The sequence below is a fragment of the Blennius ocellaris genome (genome assembly GCF_963422515.1).
Source record: "Blennius ocellaris genome assembly, chromosome: 10".
In the NCBI taxonomy this organism is placed as follows: Eukaryota; Metazoa; Chordata; class Actinopteri; order Blenniiformes; family Blenniidae; genus Blennius; species Blennius ocellaris.
In genome coordinates, this window is record NC_137659.1 from 21,709,219 (window position 1) to 21,726,933 (window position 17,715).

At 44.3% G+C, this 17,715-nt stretch overlaps 1 protein-coding gene across 1 annotated transcript in view; it reads left to right on the top strand.

Moving 5' to 3' along the window:
* Positions 1-17,424, top strand: part of LOC308135554 (neurocan core protein-like) — a gene marked incomplete at its 5' end in the record, with an annotated part of 65,507 nt that extends 48,083 nt beyond the window's left edge. Inside the window, 8 exons of the mRNA XM_080503606.1 lie at positions 79-195; positions 4,993-5,106; positions 9,327-9,378; positions 10,511-10,617; positions 11,311-11,393; positions 12,610-12,754; positions 15,478-15,660; positions 17,267-17,424. Coding sequence (XP_080359732.1) covers positions 79-195; positions 4,993-5,106; positions 9,327-9,378; positions 10,511-10,617; positions 11,311-11,393; positions 12,610-12,754; positions 15,478-15,660; positions 17,267-17,385 — 920 coding nt within the window. The 3' untranslated portion in view covers positions 17,386-17,424. The remainder of the gene's footprint in view (positions 1-78; positions 196-4,992; positions 5,107-9,326; positions 9,379-10,510; positions 10,618-11,310; positions 11,394-12,609; positions 12,755-15,477; positions 15,661-17,266) is intronic.
* Positions 17,425-17,715: the final 291 nt, after the last annotated feature.

Sequence of the window (17,715 nt, forward strand, 5' to 3'; positions counted from 1 at the left end):
TTTCTTGCACAGTTTCACTAACTAACTGCTTTATTTTTCCCGAACGCACCTCCACCCCCATCCGTCTGTCTCTGCTAGCCGAGGCGGAGGCCTGCGTGACAAACCCGTGCCTGCATGGAGGGAAGTGCCTTCCTCAGGGAACCGGCTACAGCTGCTACTGCCCACAAGGATACGCTGGGGAGAACTGTGAGATCGGTGGGTGACGCTCACACACACACACACACACACACACACACACACACACACACACACACACACACACACACATAATGAAATCCGCCCCGTGTCGGCCTGTGAACACCGACGTACCGCTCAGCTGTCCATCACACTGAGAGAGGAGGCTGAATGGAGGCTGAGGTCAAAGGTCATGTGCAGACTGTCGGGGTCATGCGAAGGTAGATTGATTTTATTTTGTTTCGTACAAACTAAAGGAGTGTTGCATGAACAAAGAGAGGAATCCGTTTGTGCTTCATGACTTATTGGCCGGTGCTACTGCTGGTTTGTGTTTTCTTTAGCTTTACACCAGTGGACCTCAGGAGTTCGACATGAATTTTAAAGCTGAATTGATTTTTTTTTTTTTTTTGCACCTTTCCCAAAAAAAAAAATATAAAAGTTTAAAGATGTGAAAACCTCTTTCTGGTTCATCGTGTCAGAAAAAGACATTTATCATTGAAGTTGTTGAAATCTCAAACCAAAACCTATTTCAAGTTGGTTCATTCACAGGTTGGTTTCTCACAGAGGAAAGGATGGACAGTAGAAATAATATCCCTGCAGCAGGATGTTCGCTGATAGATGTGGATCCATGTTATTGTGTGAATGCTGAAGGCATTAGTGATCCAAATCTTTCTTATTATCGTTCTGACCTCTTCCATGCCGCGCTTTCTCCCACAACCTTTAATCCCTTTGAACCACTCAAATATCAAAATGTGATACTTGTTCGTGAGACGAGTGCTCTGCTGTGTGCTTTTAGATATCCTTAACTGCTTTCAAATAACTCGCCAAAAAAAACCCCAACAACTGGAGATCAAGCAGATCAGCAACTGTTGCAAATGTACAAATGTAGTTAAAACTAGATTTAAAATCTGTAATAAAATGATTTCAAGGGCTAAGGGCCGACCAGTGAAAGGTCATGTTGTGGCCTGAAGCTTTGAAACCTCTGAAGTCATCAAAGTTAGACATCAAAACCAGATTAAGACACGGCAGTCTAAAGAAAGCTGCACATTGTTTTGTTTTTTTCCCTTATGCATATAATTTGTGACACACATTACATACATACATACTCAAAGCAGGCCATGTCAAACTACCGATGCAATAATATGCCTTGAACAACTTTAAATAATTTAAAACCCAGGTCCCAACTAGCAACGTTGTGGGGATGTTGTGAAATGAACAGGGTAAAGTAAAGGTTTTGTGCAGCCTGGTCTCAGTGTGATTGGTTCTTTATTCAACTGTTCCTTGTCGCCTGGCAGCCTCTTTTCCTTTCATTTACATTCAAACCTTGTGACATTTGAGATCACATCAGCAGTTAGAAACACAGGGGAAAGTGTGAGAAATGCGCTTTTTGTAGTGCATTTTTTGGAAATGTGTACTTTTGTTCACAACGGCAGACGTCACTAACCTTCGCCGCCAGCAGATTATTGTTACGTCGCCTCGTGGAAGTGTGGTCCAACGATCACAACAACATGATCACCTTTCACTAACTCCTTGAGGAAATCTTCTAACACCTTTCCTTAATGTCATCCTCGGGGTGAAGGAACAGTGGATCAGCAGGAGGGACAATTCAGAAGCACCCAAAGGCTCCTTGGTTCTGTCTTTTCTTTGTTTCTTTCTCTGGTCACACATGAGCTATAATGCTCAACACTGCCCCCACAGGTCATCAGTAGTCTCCACCATCCAAATTACACAGTCATGAACGTTTCAGGTTCGCGAGGCCTCCAGAGTTTCCTCCACTGCTTTTTGCTCTCTGTATCATAGTCTGGAGCTCGTCCTCGCCCAGCGGAAGGCGGCGACCGTCTGGACATGAAGCAAACAAAAACTTCTTCTGTCAAAATGCTCTAGATCAGTCATTCCTCTGCACGTAGTTTCCCCCCTTTGGAAGTTTGTCTTTATCACTGTGGTGTAGTGTAGTAGTGTCAGAAAGCCAGATTATAGTTCTTTGAATAGTAATACACGTCTGCCTTGACGTGATGTTTTTGTCGAATGTTGAGAAACAGTCTTAAGCACATGCACTCCTCCGTTCACGTCCCAAACTCCAGTGGTTCCCACATAGAGCTGGTCCCCCCCCCCCCCCCCCCCCCCCCCCCCCCCCCCCCAGCTGGAGACCCCCGGTGGCCCACCTTTGCACAGGTCGTCTCACACTTCTGACACCAAGTTCTAAATCTGCCCCGAGGTGCCTAATTTGTTCCTTAACACATGCTCAGCTCATTAAGCAGCCATTCCTTAAGGAGCTTAACACTTCATGAATAAATGAAGCGGGCGAAGTCGCCCGGCTCGTCTGTATTCGCCGTCCCACTCGGCCTGTGAACATCCCGCGCTCGCGAAGTCTTTGCGTGTTGAGCGTGACCGGCGAGCGACAGACGGCGGGACACGCTGACGACCACACTGACAGCCAGCAGCAGATGTGTGAGAATGCGGCGAGGCTTTGTTATGGATTTGCCGAATCCGCAGTATTATCCCTCTGAGGAGCAGCTTCCCCGCTGCATAATGGATGAGAGGGACAAAGGATCAGAGTGTTTTACACCGAACAACAAAGAGCAGCGCTGATTTTAATGGAGAGAGTGAGAGAGACGCATGTGTGCGCTAAACTGTGAACTCACAAATCTTCAGATCACTTCATGTCACACTGCTCATAATTAGGTCAGAGAGGGTTCAGAGTTTTACAACGGCTTGTCTCGGGGTTTATATCAGGTTTCTGGAGAGTTCTAACTATTCACCACTGTTCCTCCCTCAAGACTCAAGCACCGACGCGACGTCCTCATTGACGTTCACACTGCATTTAAAGCACCTGTATGCTGTTCAACATGCTGAAACATCTGTCCATTTGGGACAGTGGATGGAAATTAGCCTTGTGCTCAATCTGGCCTAGATTAGGAGATCGGTTGTTCATTAATATGCACTGTCCCGTCCAAAAGAACAAATAAATGACGATCTATCAATCCATAGAAAGTCAAGGGGGCAGAATAGATCCTGAACAAGTCTCCAGTCCATCACATGGCAAACGCAGAGAGATACACAACCACAACCACAAACACGAACATTCATTCGTCAGGTGAAATCAGAAAAACGTAGAAAAATAAACATAGAACAATGTTCCACTGCACTCCACTGAGCTATCGCCACACTGCGGCTCCCTCCAACACAACCCCTCCAGCCCCCCGACCAGATCAACCTCCCGGTACACCACACGCACTTTCAACTTTTTATTTTCCGTTAACATCATTTTATAAAGCTGAACTTATTGAACATCATAGGGCTGCGACACTACATTGAAAGGAATTTTCTCAGGTGCTCCGAGTAAATAAATAATCTGAATTATAGTGTTGAAGTCCCAAAATGGAAAATGAGATGATGACAGAATATAGTCAATTCAAAAAGGGGAATTTAAAAACTAGTGTTTTCAACAGAGAAGTGACAGGAAAGAGAGAAAGTTAACCAGTTTACTCACAAAGGCCTTTTTGTTTTGAATGGAGTTCTGCATGTCGCTGGCCCAGGACCTCAGACCACCTTCATATCAAGTGCTACATCCAGTCATGTACACAAATTCCTCACTTTAAAAGGAGGATCCTAAAACCAGGTCTACAATGTGCCAACAACCAGAGCCAAGCTGTCTTCTTGGTGTTGCCTGGCACTCTGATTTCTTTCCTATTTGGCTCCAATACTCCAGCACCTAAAAGTAACTCCTGCCCGCCAACCACAAGTTGGTTGGAATTGAAGCTTTCTTGCAGCCGCAGCTCTCCAGGTGATGACAGCCTGAAACGTGGGTGTTCTGGACGAGGCTAAAGGTCGCCCTGGTTCGCTCTCTCTGACACATTTAGCGCTTCGCAAGCGCTGACCTTTTTCACCGCTTTCAGCTCCTTGCTTGCAACTAAGCAGCCGTTCAGATGTGAGGAAAGCCTTTAAAGTAAGTTTGAGCTGGCTCTGTAGTCTGGCTACGAGTTTTAATAGATTTCTTTCATCCCGGGGTGTCTCTGTTACCCCCACCCCCACCAAAAAGAAGAACCGCCCGGTGGTAAAAGGAGATAATATGGTGCCCTTTCACAATGATGAAATGATACTCTATTGATTTCCGAAGAGGAATGTTTCTTTTCGCTGGCTCTGTCTCACACACTGAGGTTAGAGAGCCGCAGAGAACTGCCGAGCAGCTGCCTTCCAGCGAGGAGTGTTTGTGTCGCTGCTTCAGGCCTCTTCAGCAGGAGGGGCGTCTGCCAGAATACAAGCTGAAGCTCCTATTTCTTCCCTCCTGGTCAGGATCAGCCTCTCCGCTGACACATCCACCAAATTTATGTCTGCTCTCTAACAGCATTAAAATGGGAAAGCAATGTAAAACCGCAGGCGGCGTTTTCTTCCTCGTGCAGCTGTTTGTAAATGGAGACAACGTTCGGGGACAAAGGAAGAGATTAGATGTATATAAAGTCGGCCTTAAGCTCTGTGAGCGCGGGGAGGAGAGTGTAATAACACTTGAAAAGCTTTTAGGGTGTCTTCCTTCGTGAGCGGATGAGGATAAATAAGGAATGTGAGGCAAATGAGGTTGTCTGCATTCTCCTCACGCCCTGTTTGAATTATGATAATGTGCTCACCAACATGGACACACTTCAGTGTTGAAAACAGGACTAATAACCAGCTCATCTTTTGTCGGTATTGAATGGCAGCAACCCCCCCCACCCCCCTGTCTTTATAGAAAAACACCACTTCAGCACAATACGTCCTTTTTAATTTGAACCCTAATGAGATCTGCAGCCCGTCTGTTCTCTGAGCTCTTTCACTTCCCCGCAGACGTTGATGACTGCCAGTCGGAGCCTTGTGAAAATGGAGGGACGTGCATCGACAAGATCGATTCATTCCTCTGCCTTTGCCTGCCGAGCTACGGAGGAGACACATGTGAGAAAGGTGAGACACACACACACACACACACACACACACACGCACACACACTCACACACATCACCGAGCCTTCTGTGTACATATAAAGTGCTACAAGACTGTGGAGAGCTAATAAATTCAGTGTGACGGCCTGTGTGTGAAATGTGCCTGTTGCATGGGGGATATAAAGGTCACCACATCATACAAGTATTTTTCAAATCAAAATATGCGTGACACATATGTATTCTCTGCTTCTGTTGCATCTGCGACGTGTATTCTGGTCATACATTTATTTGTGTCTTACTCAAATGACGGGGGGGGGGGGTTTGTGTTCCCTCATCTGATTTCCTGTTAACAATAAATGGTATTCATTTACAGAATGTAGGTACAGGCTTTTACTTTGACTGGAAAACCCACATTGCATTGTAAAGTAGCATATCATCCTCACCCTGGATCTCTTGCTCTTTAATTTATTCATTTTTAATTGTTATGCATCTGATGCACCTCTTACACTATCTAAGGGATGTACAACCCCTGATCCAGATCACAGCTATGGGCAAGGGCAGGTACACCTGGACAGGTGAGGGCAGGTTAACCTGGACAGGTGAGGGCAGGTTCATCTGGACAGGTGAGGGCAGGTACACCTGGACAGGTGAGGGCAGGTTCATCTGGACAGGTGAGGGCAGGTTAACCTGGACAGGTGAGGGCAGGTTCATCTGGACAGGTGAGGGCAGGTACACCTGGACAGGTGAGGGCAGGTTAACCTGGACAGGTGAGGGCAGGTTCATCTGGACAGGTGAGGGCAGGTTAACCTGGACAGGTGAGGGCAGGTTCATCGGGACAGGTGAGGGCAGGTTCATCTGGACAGGTGAGGGCAGGTACACCTGGACAGGTGAGGGCAGGTTAACCTGGACAGGTGAGGGCAGGTTCATCTGGACAGGTGAGGGCAGGTTACACCTGGACAGGTGAGGGCAGGTTCATCAGGACAGGTGAGGGCAGGTTACACCTGGACAGGTGAGGGCAGGTTACAGCTGGACAGGTGAGGGCAGGTTCATCTGGACAGGTGAGGGCAGGTACACCTGGACAGGTGAGGGCAGGTTCATCTGGACAGGTGAGGGCAGGTTCATCTGGACAGGTGAGGACCTTTATTTAATGGACATAACATTCACTTGTAAGTTGTGTTTTAACAGAATGAAATATCAATTTTAACTGGTGCTGTCAACCGATTAAAAAAAAACAACAAATTAATTTCAGAATTTTCTGTAATTAACTGCGATTTATCGCATTGTTTTTCTCCTGAAGACTGAAGCTTGTAATGATATTTATTTGAGGGGAAAACCACGTAATTAATGTCGACTCAACACACTGAGACTATATTTAAATTAAACAAAGACTATCTTTATAACATGCTTTTAGCTTCGCGTGAAGCTGTTTCTCTCCCAGACTAATTCTGTGCTTGTGCTTTACAAAGTCAAGCTAATAACTTTCACTTTCTCAATCAGCCTTCGGGAAACTTTGTACCTTAATATTGTTCCACTACGTTAATTACGTTACATTAACAACGAGTTAAACGTGTCAACTCAATTAATTAAATAACGCGTTATTTTTTACAGCACTAGTTTTAACACATCTTATTCTCATCGGGGGGAAAATCCATCCCCCCCCCAACCCAGTCTCATTACAAAAGGCCCCCTGCTGTGCAGCCATTGTGCTGAACTTAAGATTCCTATTCGTCTGCTGAAGGCTTGTTGGTGCTAAAACTGCAGTGGTGGAAATAATCCTGATCAGTGTGCAGCGTCTGTTACTGCGATGTGTCATAACACGGGGCCGCTATCGCGTCAGTGTCAGAGGGCTGCGCCTGCAGAGAGTTACTGACTGAATACAGCTCACACACACACACACACACACACACACACACACACACACACACACACACACACACACACACACACACACACACACACACACACACACACACACACACACACACACACACACACACACACACACACACGCACACAAAACTTTGCAAGCATCAGTTACTATTTGCGCGTTTTTTTATTAGACAGTTTACACACTGAAATTCCCCAATGTGTCTGCAGTCAGTGAGACAAAGTGTAAGTATGAGCTTCCAGTGTTTGATCTGAAGCGTGTATCGCAGTGTCAAACATGCGGCCCGGGGGCCAGAACCGGCCCACCAGACCATCTAATCCGGCTGCCATGTGATTTTTTTTTTTTTAAGTATAAATATGAAAACTAACAGAAGCTGATCTAAAAACACCAGATTGGCAAAAATGACATTGAAAACCACCCTTGGTCAGAATTTGACCCCCGACATTAATGCATCTGTGGAGGTCACATGAGCAACACCTTTCACAATAAAACGAGTCCAACTTATGTGAAGTGATACTTTAGACACGTAAACTCAAAAGCAAATTCTTGCAGTTACAAAAGAATCAAAAGAAGGAAAGACTTTGCATTTGTCCGTATCTGCAGTTTAATATGTGATGTTTGACTTGTTGGCCCTCCAGAGGTCAGGTCAGGTTGATGTGGCCCCTCAACTGAAATCAGTTTGACGCCCCTGGTGTATCGTATGCAGCAGTCCATTCAGGACCTGGGATATGAACGTGTTCACACATTGCCTTCCTTTCAGAAACCTTGAACGAGCGAATCGCTTTGGAGAAATGCACACGGGAAAAATTTGAAATTTGAAATTACGCAACATCCGACTCATGGCATGAAGGGGTTTCCGGCCAAACGCTGCTCCGCGTATTAGCAGGCTGGATGAAGTAGCATTACATAGCCAAGAGTTTTTTGGGCATCGTCGCCACCTGTTTATTAGCAGGACAGCTTGAAACTCATGGCAGGAATATGTGTTGCGTGGCTCTTGTACACGATTTGTATTTGTTGATCAGATGGGTGGGCGCTACGTACATGAGTTTGAAGCCCAAGTGAAGTTGAAGCTAAAACTGGACTTTGGGCCGGATGCACTCTGGCCAGGTCGCCCCGGCCGCTCCACCACAGATCTCATTAGTGTTTGATTTTATTTTTGGAACCGCGCCTGAAAAGAGTTGCAGCATGTGCAATAAAATCTCATCTAAATGAGGCCTGCAAGCAATTCTCCCAACAGAGGTTCAAAGTGTCTGCAAACTCCCTCCTTGTTTTTTTTTTTTTTTTCCTGAGAGGATATTATTACACAGAATAAGGACGGGGATTTAATTAATTAACCCTCTCATGTTGTTAAATTAAGTTCAACGTACAACGTGCAAATAGCAAATAAGTCACTATAATCCGTTTTAAATACATTCTGAGTTAAATAAACGCCCTTATTATAGGAAGTAGTTGTTTCAAGTGGGGGTAGGGTTGAGCCCACCCCAAAAATCCAAATGGTGACTTAATTGAAGGAAAGGAAAGAACTGAGACAGCAGGCTCTGTCCAAAAAAAAATCTTATATTCATGTTTTATGCTAAACTAAGTGAAATAAGGTCAATAGGCGTCAGAGAAATCAGCCGACTGATGTGGGGCTTTTCTCCTAAATATAAACTGGGCTATAAGTCTACACTGCATCTAAAACAGTTTGATGCAATCAGTCGAATAAGGTAAAACATTTTTTTTAAAAGGCAGGCTGTCTGGAAATCCATGTTTGGCATCAGAGAGGAGCGCGGCGGCAATCAGGACACTAAAACAGGGTCAGCGCCGTGTAACTCAGCACATTCAGTTTCATGAGCGCGTGCAGTTTGACTCTGAGCACAAAGGTAGGACGTACACGTGTGTGTGTGTGTCACATGGCAGTAATTAACCCAACAATACCACACTCACACACACACACACTCACACACACACACACACTGATTCATCACCATGCTGAATTCAACCACCTCCAAATCCCCGTCTCTCCCCCTGACGCTTGCGTTGGTGTGTCTTTGTTGTGCTCTGCTGGTAATGAGGATTAATGAATATCTAACCTTTGCTGTTATAAATGATTCCACAGGCCTTGGTGTTATTAATGAATACCAATAGTGCAGAAAGCGGGCCACGTGTGCCCTGAATCCAAAATGAGGCTGAATAATTACAGTTCATGCTTTTGAGCGACTCTAAATGTCAAAGTCATACAGTTTTCAACTCTATTTGCCAAATGAGATGGAACACGTCTGATTTCTTTTTCATCATGGCTGTATTTTTTTTATTTCATTTTAATGTTTTTTTTTTTCACATAAATAAAATATCCACTCCTCTTTTCTTTGCAGACATCGAAGGTTGCGAGCACGGCTGGAGGAAGTTTCACGGTCACTGCTACAGGTAGGAACATAAAGCTACGCTGCAAGGCCACTCAGGAAGGATTAGTTTTCTGGAGATGCAAAAACAAGAAGGAGTTTCAGCCGGGGAAATGTCGCACTTCAAGTCAAGTGCAAGAACGCCTGATAGGAGAAGATTGGAAGAGTCACGGGTTTGTCTTTGGAACGGCACAGGAGGACAAAAAAAAAAAGTTGGACTCTCACCAGAATATGGGAAGTGGAAGTGATGAGTTGGATATTGAGATATTATTGTGTTAACTTTACCAGTTGATTGTTTGTGGTGGAAAGTAGAAGAACAGAACTAAACTGGCTGGAGTGAGCTGGGTAACTTGTAGGTTTGGGTGATAAACCAGCTGCTGGTGATAAAGACGACAAGACGAGACACGACGACATCCTCACTGCTACTTTGTCACATTTGGACAAATTTGCTTTGAATAAAAATGAGCGCTGTCAAAAAAATAACGCGTTCATTTAATTAATTGATTTGAAAAGTTTAACTCGTTCATTAACGCAGTTTCGTTTACTTCCGGGTCTGTTTTAAATATTGAAAATAATAAAATATTCTATACTTAATAATGTATAGGTGCATCTAATCACATATAAACTAAAAGGTTTCTAGCATTTAAAACAGTTTTACGATAAGCAGATCGTGGAATAGTGAAATATTTTATAATATTAGATCTCGTTGCTTTGATTTTATGACTTATGAGCTAAATTTATACAGACTAAAGCAAAATATGTGACAGATTGAAACTATGTGGTTTAATCTGTTTTCAATAAATTATGAAAGAACGTTCTCTCTTTTACTATAAATATTACAGCGAATTGAATTGTTAGTGTAATAATGTTTTTATAACTCTGGCTTTTTATCCTCTTCTGATTCCTTTTGTAAACATGATTTATTGCAACAACAACAACAACAACAGAACGGAATATAAAGAGAAGGAAAGTAAAATTGGACTCTTTTTGAGTATTTACCTCACAACAAATGTACCTGCAGTCACGTGTGTCTCATTTACCGACACTAATCTTTTCCACCCTCAAAACATCGGTGACATTCTGACCGTTCTGTACGGCTCTGTAGCATTTAGCGCCGTCCGCATGGTGTATAAAAATGTTCTCTTTGATCTCGGCAGGTACTTTAGCCACAGACACACCTGGGAGGATGCGGAGAAGGACTGCAGAGAGCACAGCGCCCACCTGAGCAGCATCACCTCCACCATGGAGCAGGAGTTCATTAACGGTGCGTCCGCCCCGGCACCTTGGACCCACTGTCCTCTGAAACTCCTGCACAGAGCTGGAAGCACTACCGAGAAGCTGTATTCCAGCTCAACTACTATAAACCTGATTTAATTGTACTCAAGTATGAGTGGAAGTGTTGTTTTTCAAGTATACAGTTAGTGACCTCTTCTGTAGCCCCACAAACTAAACAGTTTGCAATGTTGCACTGTCATCTAACTTACCTGTGTAATTTTTCTATATACAAAACATGTTGTGGATAAAGTATACAAATAGTTACACCACTGTGAAGAAATGTTGATTTCCACATACCCAGAGAAATATATTATTAAAAAAGTACCCATGAATACAACATTATGAAAAAAAAAAGCTTTATTTTCAGCAACTGGTTAATTAACTCCACTACTTCTTTTAAAAATGTGACCTGAAGTGTGATCCAGGCCAATTTTTTGAGCGGATTTTGTTTTCTCTATCTGAGGGATGCCTACTTAACCATAACCAAACAAATACGACAGAAACTGCATGATAATACAGTTAGACTGAGAGGAAGGCACAATTAAAAGTGAATCTTATTAAAAAAAAGAAACAGAGAAGAATTAAGCACAGAATACAGAGATGTGTTTATGAGTTGGTGCACAAATAAGCAGATGTGAATGAAGAGTACGTTCAGTAATTGGTATACTGCTGTGTGCTTCAGGTCTGGGCCATGACAACGCCTGGATCGGTCTGAACGATCGCACGGTGGAGGAAGACTTCCAGTGGACTGATGGCAATGACCTGGTCGGCTTTTATTTTAGAATTCTAATTCACTTTTTTATTTGAGTCATTTCCACATCCCATGTTTCACAAATGCCCAGAAAAAGCTTTTATTAAGAGTATCTGTCACGGAAAACAGGAATAAGATAAGATGAACGGGGGGGGGGGGGGGGGGGGGGGGGGCTGACATATATTTTATTTTATGAAAATCAAATGCCTTTTTTTCGCTTGGACATCGGGGGCAGTATTGAGTCATTTTAGCTGTGGTTTTACAGCAGTCATGAATAAGTGTTGGTCGGGAAATGGTGTAGACCAGGACTATTCAACTAGGTTTTTGGGAGGGCCACATTTTCAGAAAGCTATGGACCCGGGGGCCGGACAATTCCCTGAGCTATTATTCCTGATCTCAACCTGACACAATGCTCTGCCACATTCAAAAGTGTTTTATTGTGGTACATGGCAAAAAAGTACAAATCACTGACTTTATACACATCATACTGTTGTTTTGGAACAAAGGCTGTTACAGCCCCATAAACACATATTTGAAACATCTGAACTAAAAAAAAAAAGTAAACAGAACTGATCTGCGGGCCGGTCTGATGTCATGCCGCCAGTTGAATAGGCCTGGTGTAAACTGATCACGGAGGCTACATCTCTGTGTAGTCGTCAAAAGATTTAACTAAAAATTCCCAAATCTACTTCTTTTTTTTTTTTTAATGACTTCATCCACCACCTTGTGGTACAAAGTAGTAATGCAGAAGAAATTACCTGGGTGAGCAGCATGATAGAAGTACGCATTATGTTATCAGAGGTAATGAGAGGAAAATACATTTTTGGAGTCCCACAAGGCTCTTTCCTTGGACCAATGTTTTTTTTTTTTTTTTTTTATGTTCCTTTTTTAAAATGTTTTTTTTAATTTAAGGTAGTGCAGATAAACAATACAAAACATTAAACAATTCCATAGATGTGTGATGATGAACAATACATTCTATATACAAAAGTAATACAAACAAGTGTTACCTCAAATACTATTTAACTGTTTTTCTATTTTTTTTTAACCTCTTGCATGCTCCTTTTAGATATCTGGGTATCTTTTTGGTGTCTCAGTGGAGTACAAAGTGAACATGTTGAAATCTGCCCATTCCTTTCACACAAAGTAATCTCAGCTTTAATCCAAGACGAGTCCGCCTGAAACGTGACAAATAAAAGAGAGTGAACCCTGTCGCTTGCTGCCACGCAGGTTTATGAGAACTGGAGGGAGAGCCAGCCGGATAACTTCTTTGCAGGCGGGGAGGACTGCGTGGTGACCATCGCCCATGAGGACGGCAAGTGGAACGACGTGCCCTGCAACTACAATCTGCCCTACATCTGCAGGAAAGGCACAGGTACGCTCACACTGCCAAATTAAATGCAACCGGGCAGGCAGGAGAAGACTTGTAATAAAAGCAGGTCGGAAGGTTTCCTAACTGAGCGAAGCTGCAGTCACATGGCGTGATCTGATGATTTTTATCAAGAGCCAATACACGACACATCAAATGTAGTTTATTACTATTATTCTGGCCTGATCGCTTTAAAAAAAATAAAATAAAAAAAGACATGATGTTTGTCGCAACTGAAAGTACAACTTTTTGGAAACTGCTCCCAAGATGGAACTTTTCAAAAATGCTCTGTCTCCATGGTAACAGTGGACTTGGTAGTTTTATAGTTGAGAGTCTCCGTAGTTACGATCCAACTTTGTCACCATTGTTGGTTTACTGTATATACTGTAGGCTATTGTTCTATTGTGCATGTGCTCTCATTGTTTTCAAAAAGGTTGCCGTATAAATATGACACTTTTCTGAAATGAAAATGCAAAAATGATAAATGTCACGTGAAATGTCGTTGTATAATTGTGGCCCTTATTCTGTGTGCGGCGAATCCCCCTGTGGGCCCGAGGGAGGTTTTATCTCACCCGCACAACCACTCACTCCTGCTCTGTCTTACCGTGAAGGCCACACCCCCTCCCAAAGGCCACACCCCCTCCAAAAGGCCACACCCCCTCCCAGACGTCACCGACGATAAAGACAATTTCTCAACTTTCTTTAGAGGGAAAACAGCAGCTTTTAATAGATGTGAGACCAAAACCTGAGCTACCAGACCTTCAGCAAAGAAAAGCTCAGATCACTGTCGGTGCTTTTCCACAGTGAATGGTACAAAAGGAAGGATTTGGATGAATTAAGAGGAAGAGGTGCTGCACAATTTGAATAAGTGCATAAGCGTATTGTTGTAAAGGTTTTGACTGTCGCTGTTATGTGAATTTGGGGTGGCGACACGCTGCAGGAGTGGTTTCAGAACCTCAGACAGCTCCGCAGTCCGAGTTGTCATCGTTTTCTCCGTGTTTCTGTTTCCAACATAAACAACGGATGCGCTGCCATGTATCTTGTTGGGAGAGTCTGGAGACTGCCGTTGAATAATTGTTTGAGTTTCTTTAGGAGTGTTAACCCGAACCCTCGCTACTGTATGAGCCCCGGAGCTCATCAACATGTCGGAGCGCAGCTTTACGTGATGCCCATGAACGCATCGCTCGAAGCTGTCAGCTCCCGTGGTTGTAACCGGACCGACATGGCGGCTCGGACGCAAACGTTCTCTTTTACGACTGAAACAGTTCAGCCAAATGTATTTCTGAACGCACAGGAGGACGAGAAACAAGGTGTGCAGTTGAAAAGTTAAAACGTCGCTTCACAGAAGTGTGGCTGCTGTGAGGGGGCGTGGCCTGCGAGTTCCACTTCCGGATCTCCCGATTCAGCAGATTTCCTCGTAAACGCTAACTTGTTTTAATTCTCTACTTGACAAACTCATCTCTACTGTTTTATCACACCCTCTTCCAAGCTTAATAATCACATCACATGCAGGGATTCGGCGTGTCCTCATGCAGTCTCCATCACGTGTTTGTTCCCCCCCGACCAGCTGGCCAACAATTAGTCATCACCGCTCTTCATCAGTGCTTTAGCTGTTCATGTATTAAAGATCCCTCTCACACCAGTCATCAGTAGTCGACTGACTTCATTTGCTGCTTCACATCACTTGCTTTGTTTTTTTGTTTTTTTCTAAATGAAAGGCGGCGGCGGCGGCAGCAGGTGCTGCAAAAATCCAACAACAAGCACAGAGTGAGGGTGGATATTGTTATTCACTCTCAGACCTGTATTGATTTTCCAGTGTAATATCAATCTCAATCTTCCTCTTCCTGGCGTCTCTTTTTCCTCCGGCCCCACTTACACTTGTCCAGGCAAGACGCAACAGTTATTGCCAATTATTACCTTGTCCAAGTGAAATTCCACGAGACTTTTTCTTCTTTTCTTTTCTTTTTTTCCCCCCAACTTGACGCATTCCAACGACTTTGCCTCTTGGATTCAGCCCAGCTGAGTGTGAATATAGTGAGATCTTCCAGGGTGAGGTTGATGAGGACGAGTGTGATAAAGGTATCCAGGGTTACGGAGTGGGAGGTTGGGTGAAGGTAAAGGTCAAGGAGACTGACCTAGGAGGACTGGGTTGGGGGGGGGGAGTGTGGCTCCATGGTTTGGTTGGCAGCTCCCAGTTTACTGAACACATGGGCTCGCTCAGTCATCTGATGCAGTGACAACGCTGCCACCCAGAGGACGTTTGCGTCTTGATTATAGATGTATATTTTCTGACACTCACTACTCATCCGTCCAGCTGTACTAAACCTGTTTACCCAACATGGGGTCACGGGGGGCTGGAGCTCATCCTGAAGACACTATGGGTGAAGGCAGATTACATCTGGACACATCCTGGGTCCATCATGGGACAAACACACACACACACACACACACATACAAATGAATATTTTAAGGTGAAGACGCGAGAAAAGCCCACGAAGCCTTGATGTTGTGAGACAAGGGTGCCCACCACTAAGGCTCATAATAGAATTCTAAATATGCACTGGGACCAGAGGTGTCAATCTTATTTTAAACATTCAAATATTTCTCTTCCGATTCAGTGAAACGTGTCGAAAACATAGAAATACATCCTGTGTTGTGTCTCTTGAATCGACTTGAAATAAGTGAGTCGCAGCCGTTGTAAGATACTTTTGTATGTTTTTTTTTGCCAGTGTTGTGCAGCACCCCGCCCGCGGTGGAGAACGCCCACTTGATAGGCCGACGGAGATCGCACTATGACATCCACTCCGTGGTGCGCTACCAGTGCTCCGAGGGTTTCTACCAGCGCCACATTCCCACCGCGCGCTGCCGGGCCGACGGGACCTGGGAGCGACCCCGCATCATCTGCACAAAGTGTGAGTGTTTGTTTCAAACCGCCGGGAAGCATTCAAAGACCACCACCACCCATACCAACACCACCCATACCACCACCACCATCACCACCACCCATACCAACACCACCACCACCACCACCACCCATACCAACACCACCCATACCACCACCACCACCACCACCCATACCAACACCACCACCACCACCACCACCACCACCCATACCAACACCACCACCACCACCACCACCACCACCCATACCAACACCACCACCACCACCACCACCACCACCACCCATACCAACACCACCACCACCACCACCACCCATACCAACACCACCCATACCACCACCACCCATACCAACACCACCCATACCACCACCACCACCACCACCCATACCAACACCACCACCACCACCACCACCACCCATACCAACACCACCACCACCACCACCACCCATACAAACACCACCACCCATACCAACACCACCCATACCACCACCACCCATACCAACACCACCACCACCCCTTTGCTCTTTCTTGTTTTCATTCTGCTGCAGTTACTTTCCGGCCTCCATAAATATAGTTGTCATAGTTATTGTCATTATGAGCCGATATCACACTGCTCCACCAGTTATCTCGTTTTTAAAGATTATTATTGCAATCAATTTTCTTTGTAAAACGTAGTCTATTTTTCATTTTAAATTGTCAGATACTTACTAGACGCAGTTAATGCAGCCGTGAAATGGTATTATGTTATTTCTTTATTTAAATCAGTGGAATTGCAATCAAGCCAAAGTGCGGGGAGCAGTCGAGAAGCTCCTGGGAGGGCTCCAGGTTAACTAAATGACGCCCAGCCAGGGAGCTATGTTAAATAGAATTTGCATCTTTTTTTTTTTCCTCCATCAAATTTCTTATCATCTTTCTATTACCGACTCACTAATGAAGCTACTTTAAACAACAAGTGCAAACTTGAGTCCACAGCTCTATTGGCTGATTGTCAACGTGGGGTCAGGGTTAAAGTTTCACGGTACTTTTTCATACTAAACATTAATCAGATATACATAGAGACCGAGACATTGTCCACTGATAAAAGGGCTATATTTACAGCATAAACATACCATTTTTTTTTTTAAACTTGTGCATTCCATTTTCATCTGGAAAGCATCTTAATACAGATTCCTTTCTATTAAATACTCTTTTCCTGTGGGAAGTCCAATATAACCTCAAGGTCACAAAAATAATTGAAAACACTGAGAAACAAGTGCAATTGGAGATTCCTGACGTCCACCGAAGGTTGACCTGGACTCAGGAAGAAAAAAAAACACCTCCAGAATTGAATGGAACCTTTCATGGCCGAATATCTTTTTGACAAAATCCGTGCAGTAGTTTTGATAGAATCTTAGCTAACAGATGCTGATTATTTTTGTCAAATTTAATCAGTATAACCTTAAAAACAACAAAAAAACTAAGTCAGGCAGTTCTAAAGTCAGGCTTTGTTTATGCAATGAATCAGCTAAACAAATAGCTCATTTATACAACATCCTACTGATTGTACCAGTAATAGTGGCAGGGCCTGAGTTTCATATTGTGCCCATTGAAACTCACTTTGTTTTCTTCTGTCTTCCAGCCCGCCGGTCGCACCGGTACCGACGCCATCACCACAATCAGCGTCACGAGCACCGTGGACACAGGAGACACGGAGGGGAGGGACACAAGGCCAGGGAGGACGCACACAGCTACTACTGAACCAAATAATACCACATATCTGCAGTGCCTAGGTGCTAACCCCGGCCCAGACAGAAGGACAGTAGTTCACGTCACTCGCGCTCCCCGGCTTCTGACCGCGCTCTCTGCTTAGCTTTACTCCCTGCAGATAACCAAGGTTTCCTCCTTCTGTCATACAGTGGATCTCATTAAATACGTCATTGAGTTTGGGTGTTCCTCCATGCTTCCTGTTCTGGTTTGGGTTTTTTTTCGTTCCCCCACTTCTCTTTACCGAGGTCCATGTGAACACTAACTGTAACTCTCCTAACACACCTCCCGCCGTTCATAGCAAGGAACAGTAAATCCTCCGTG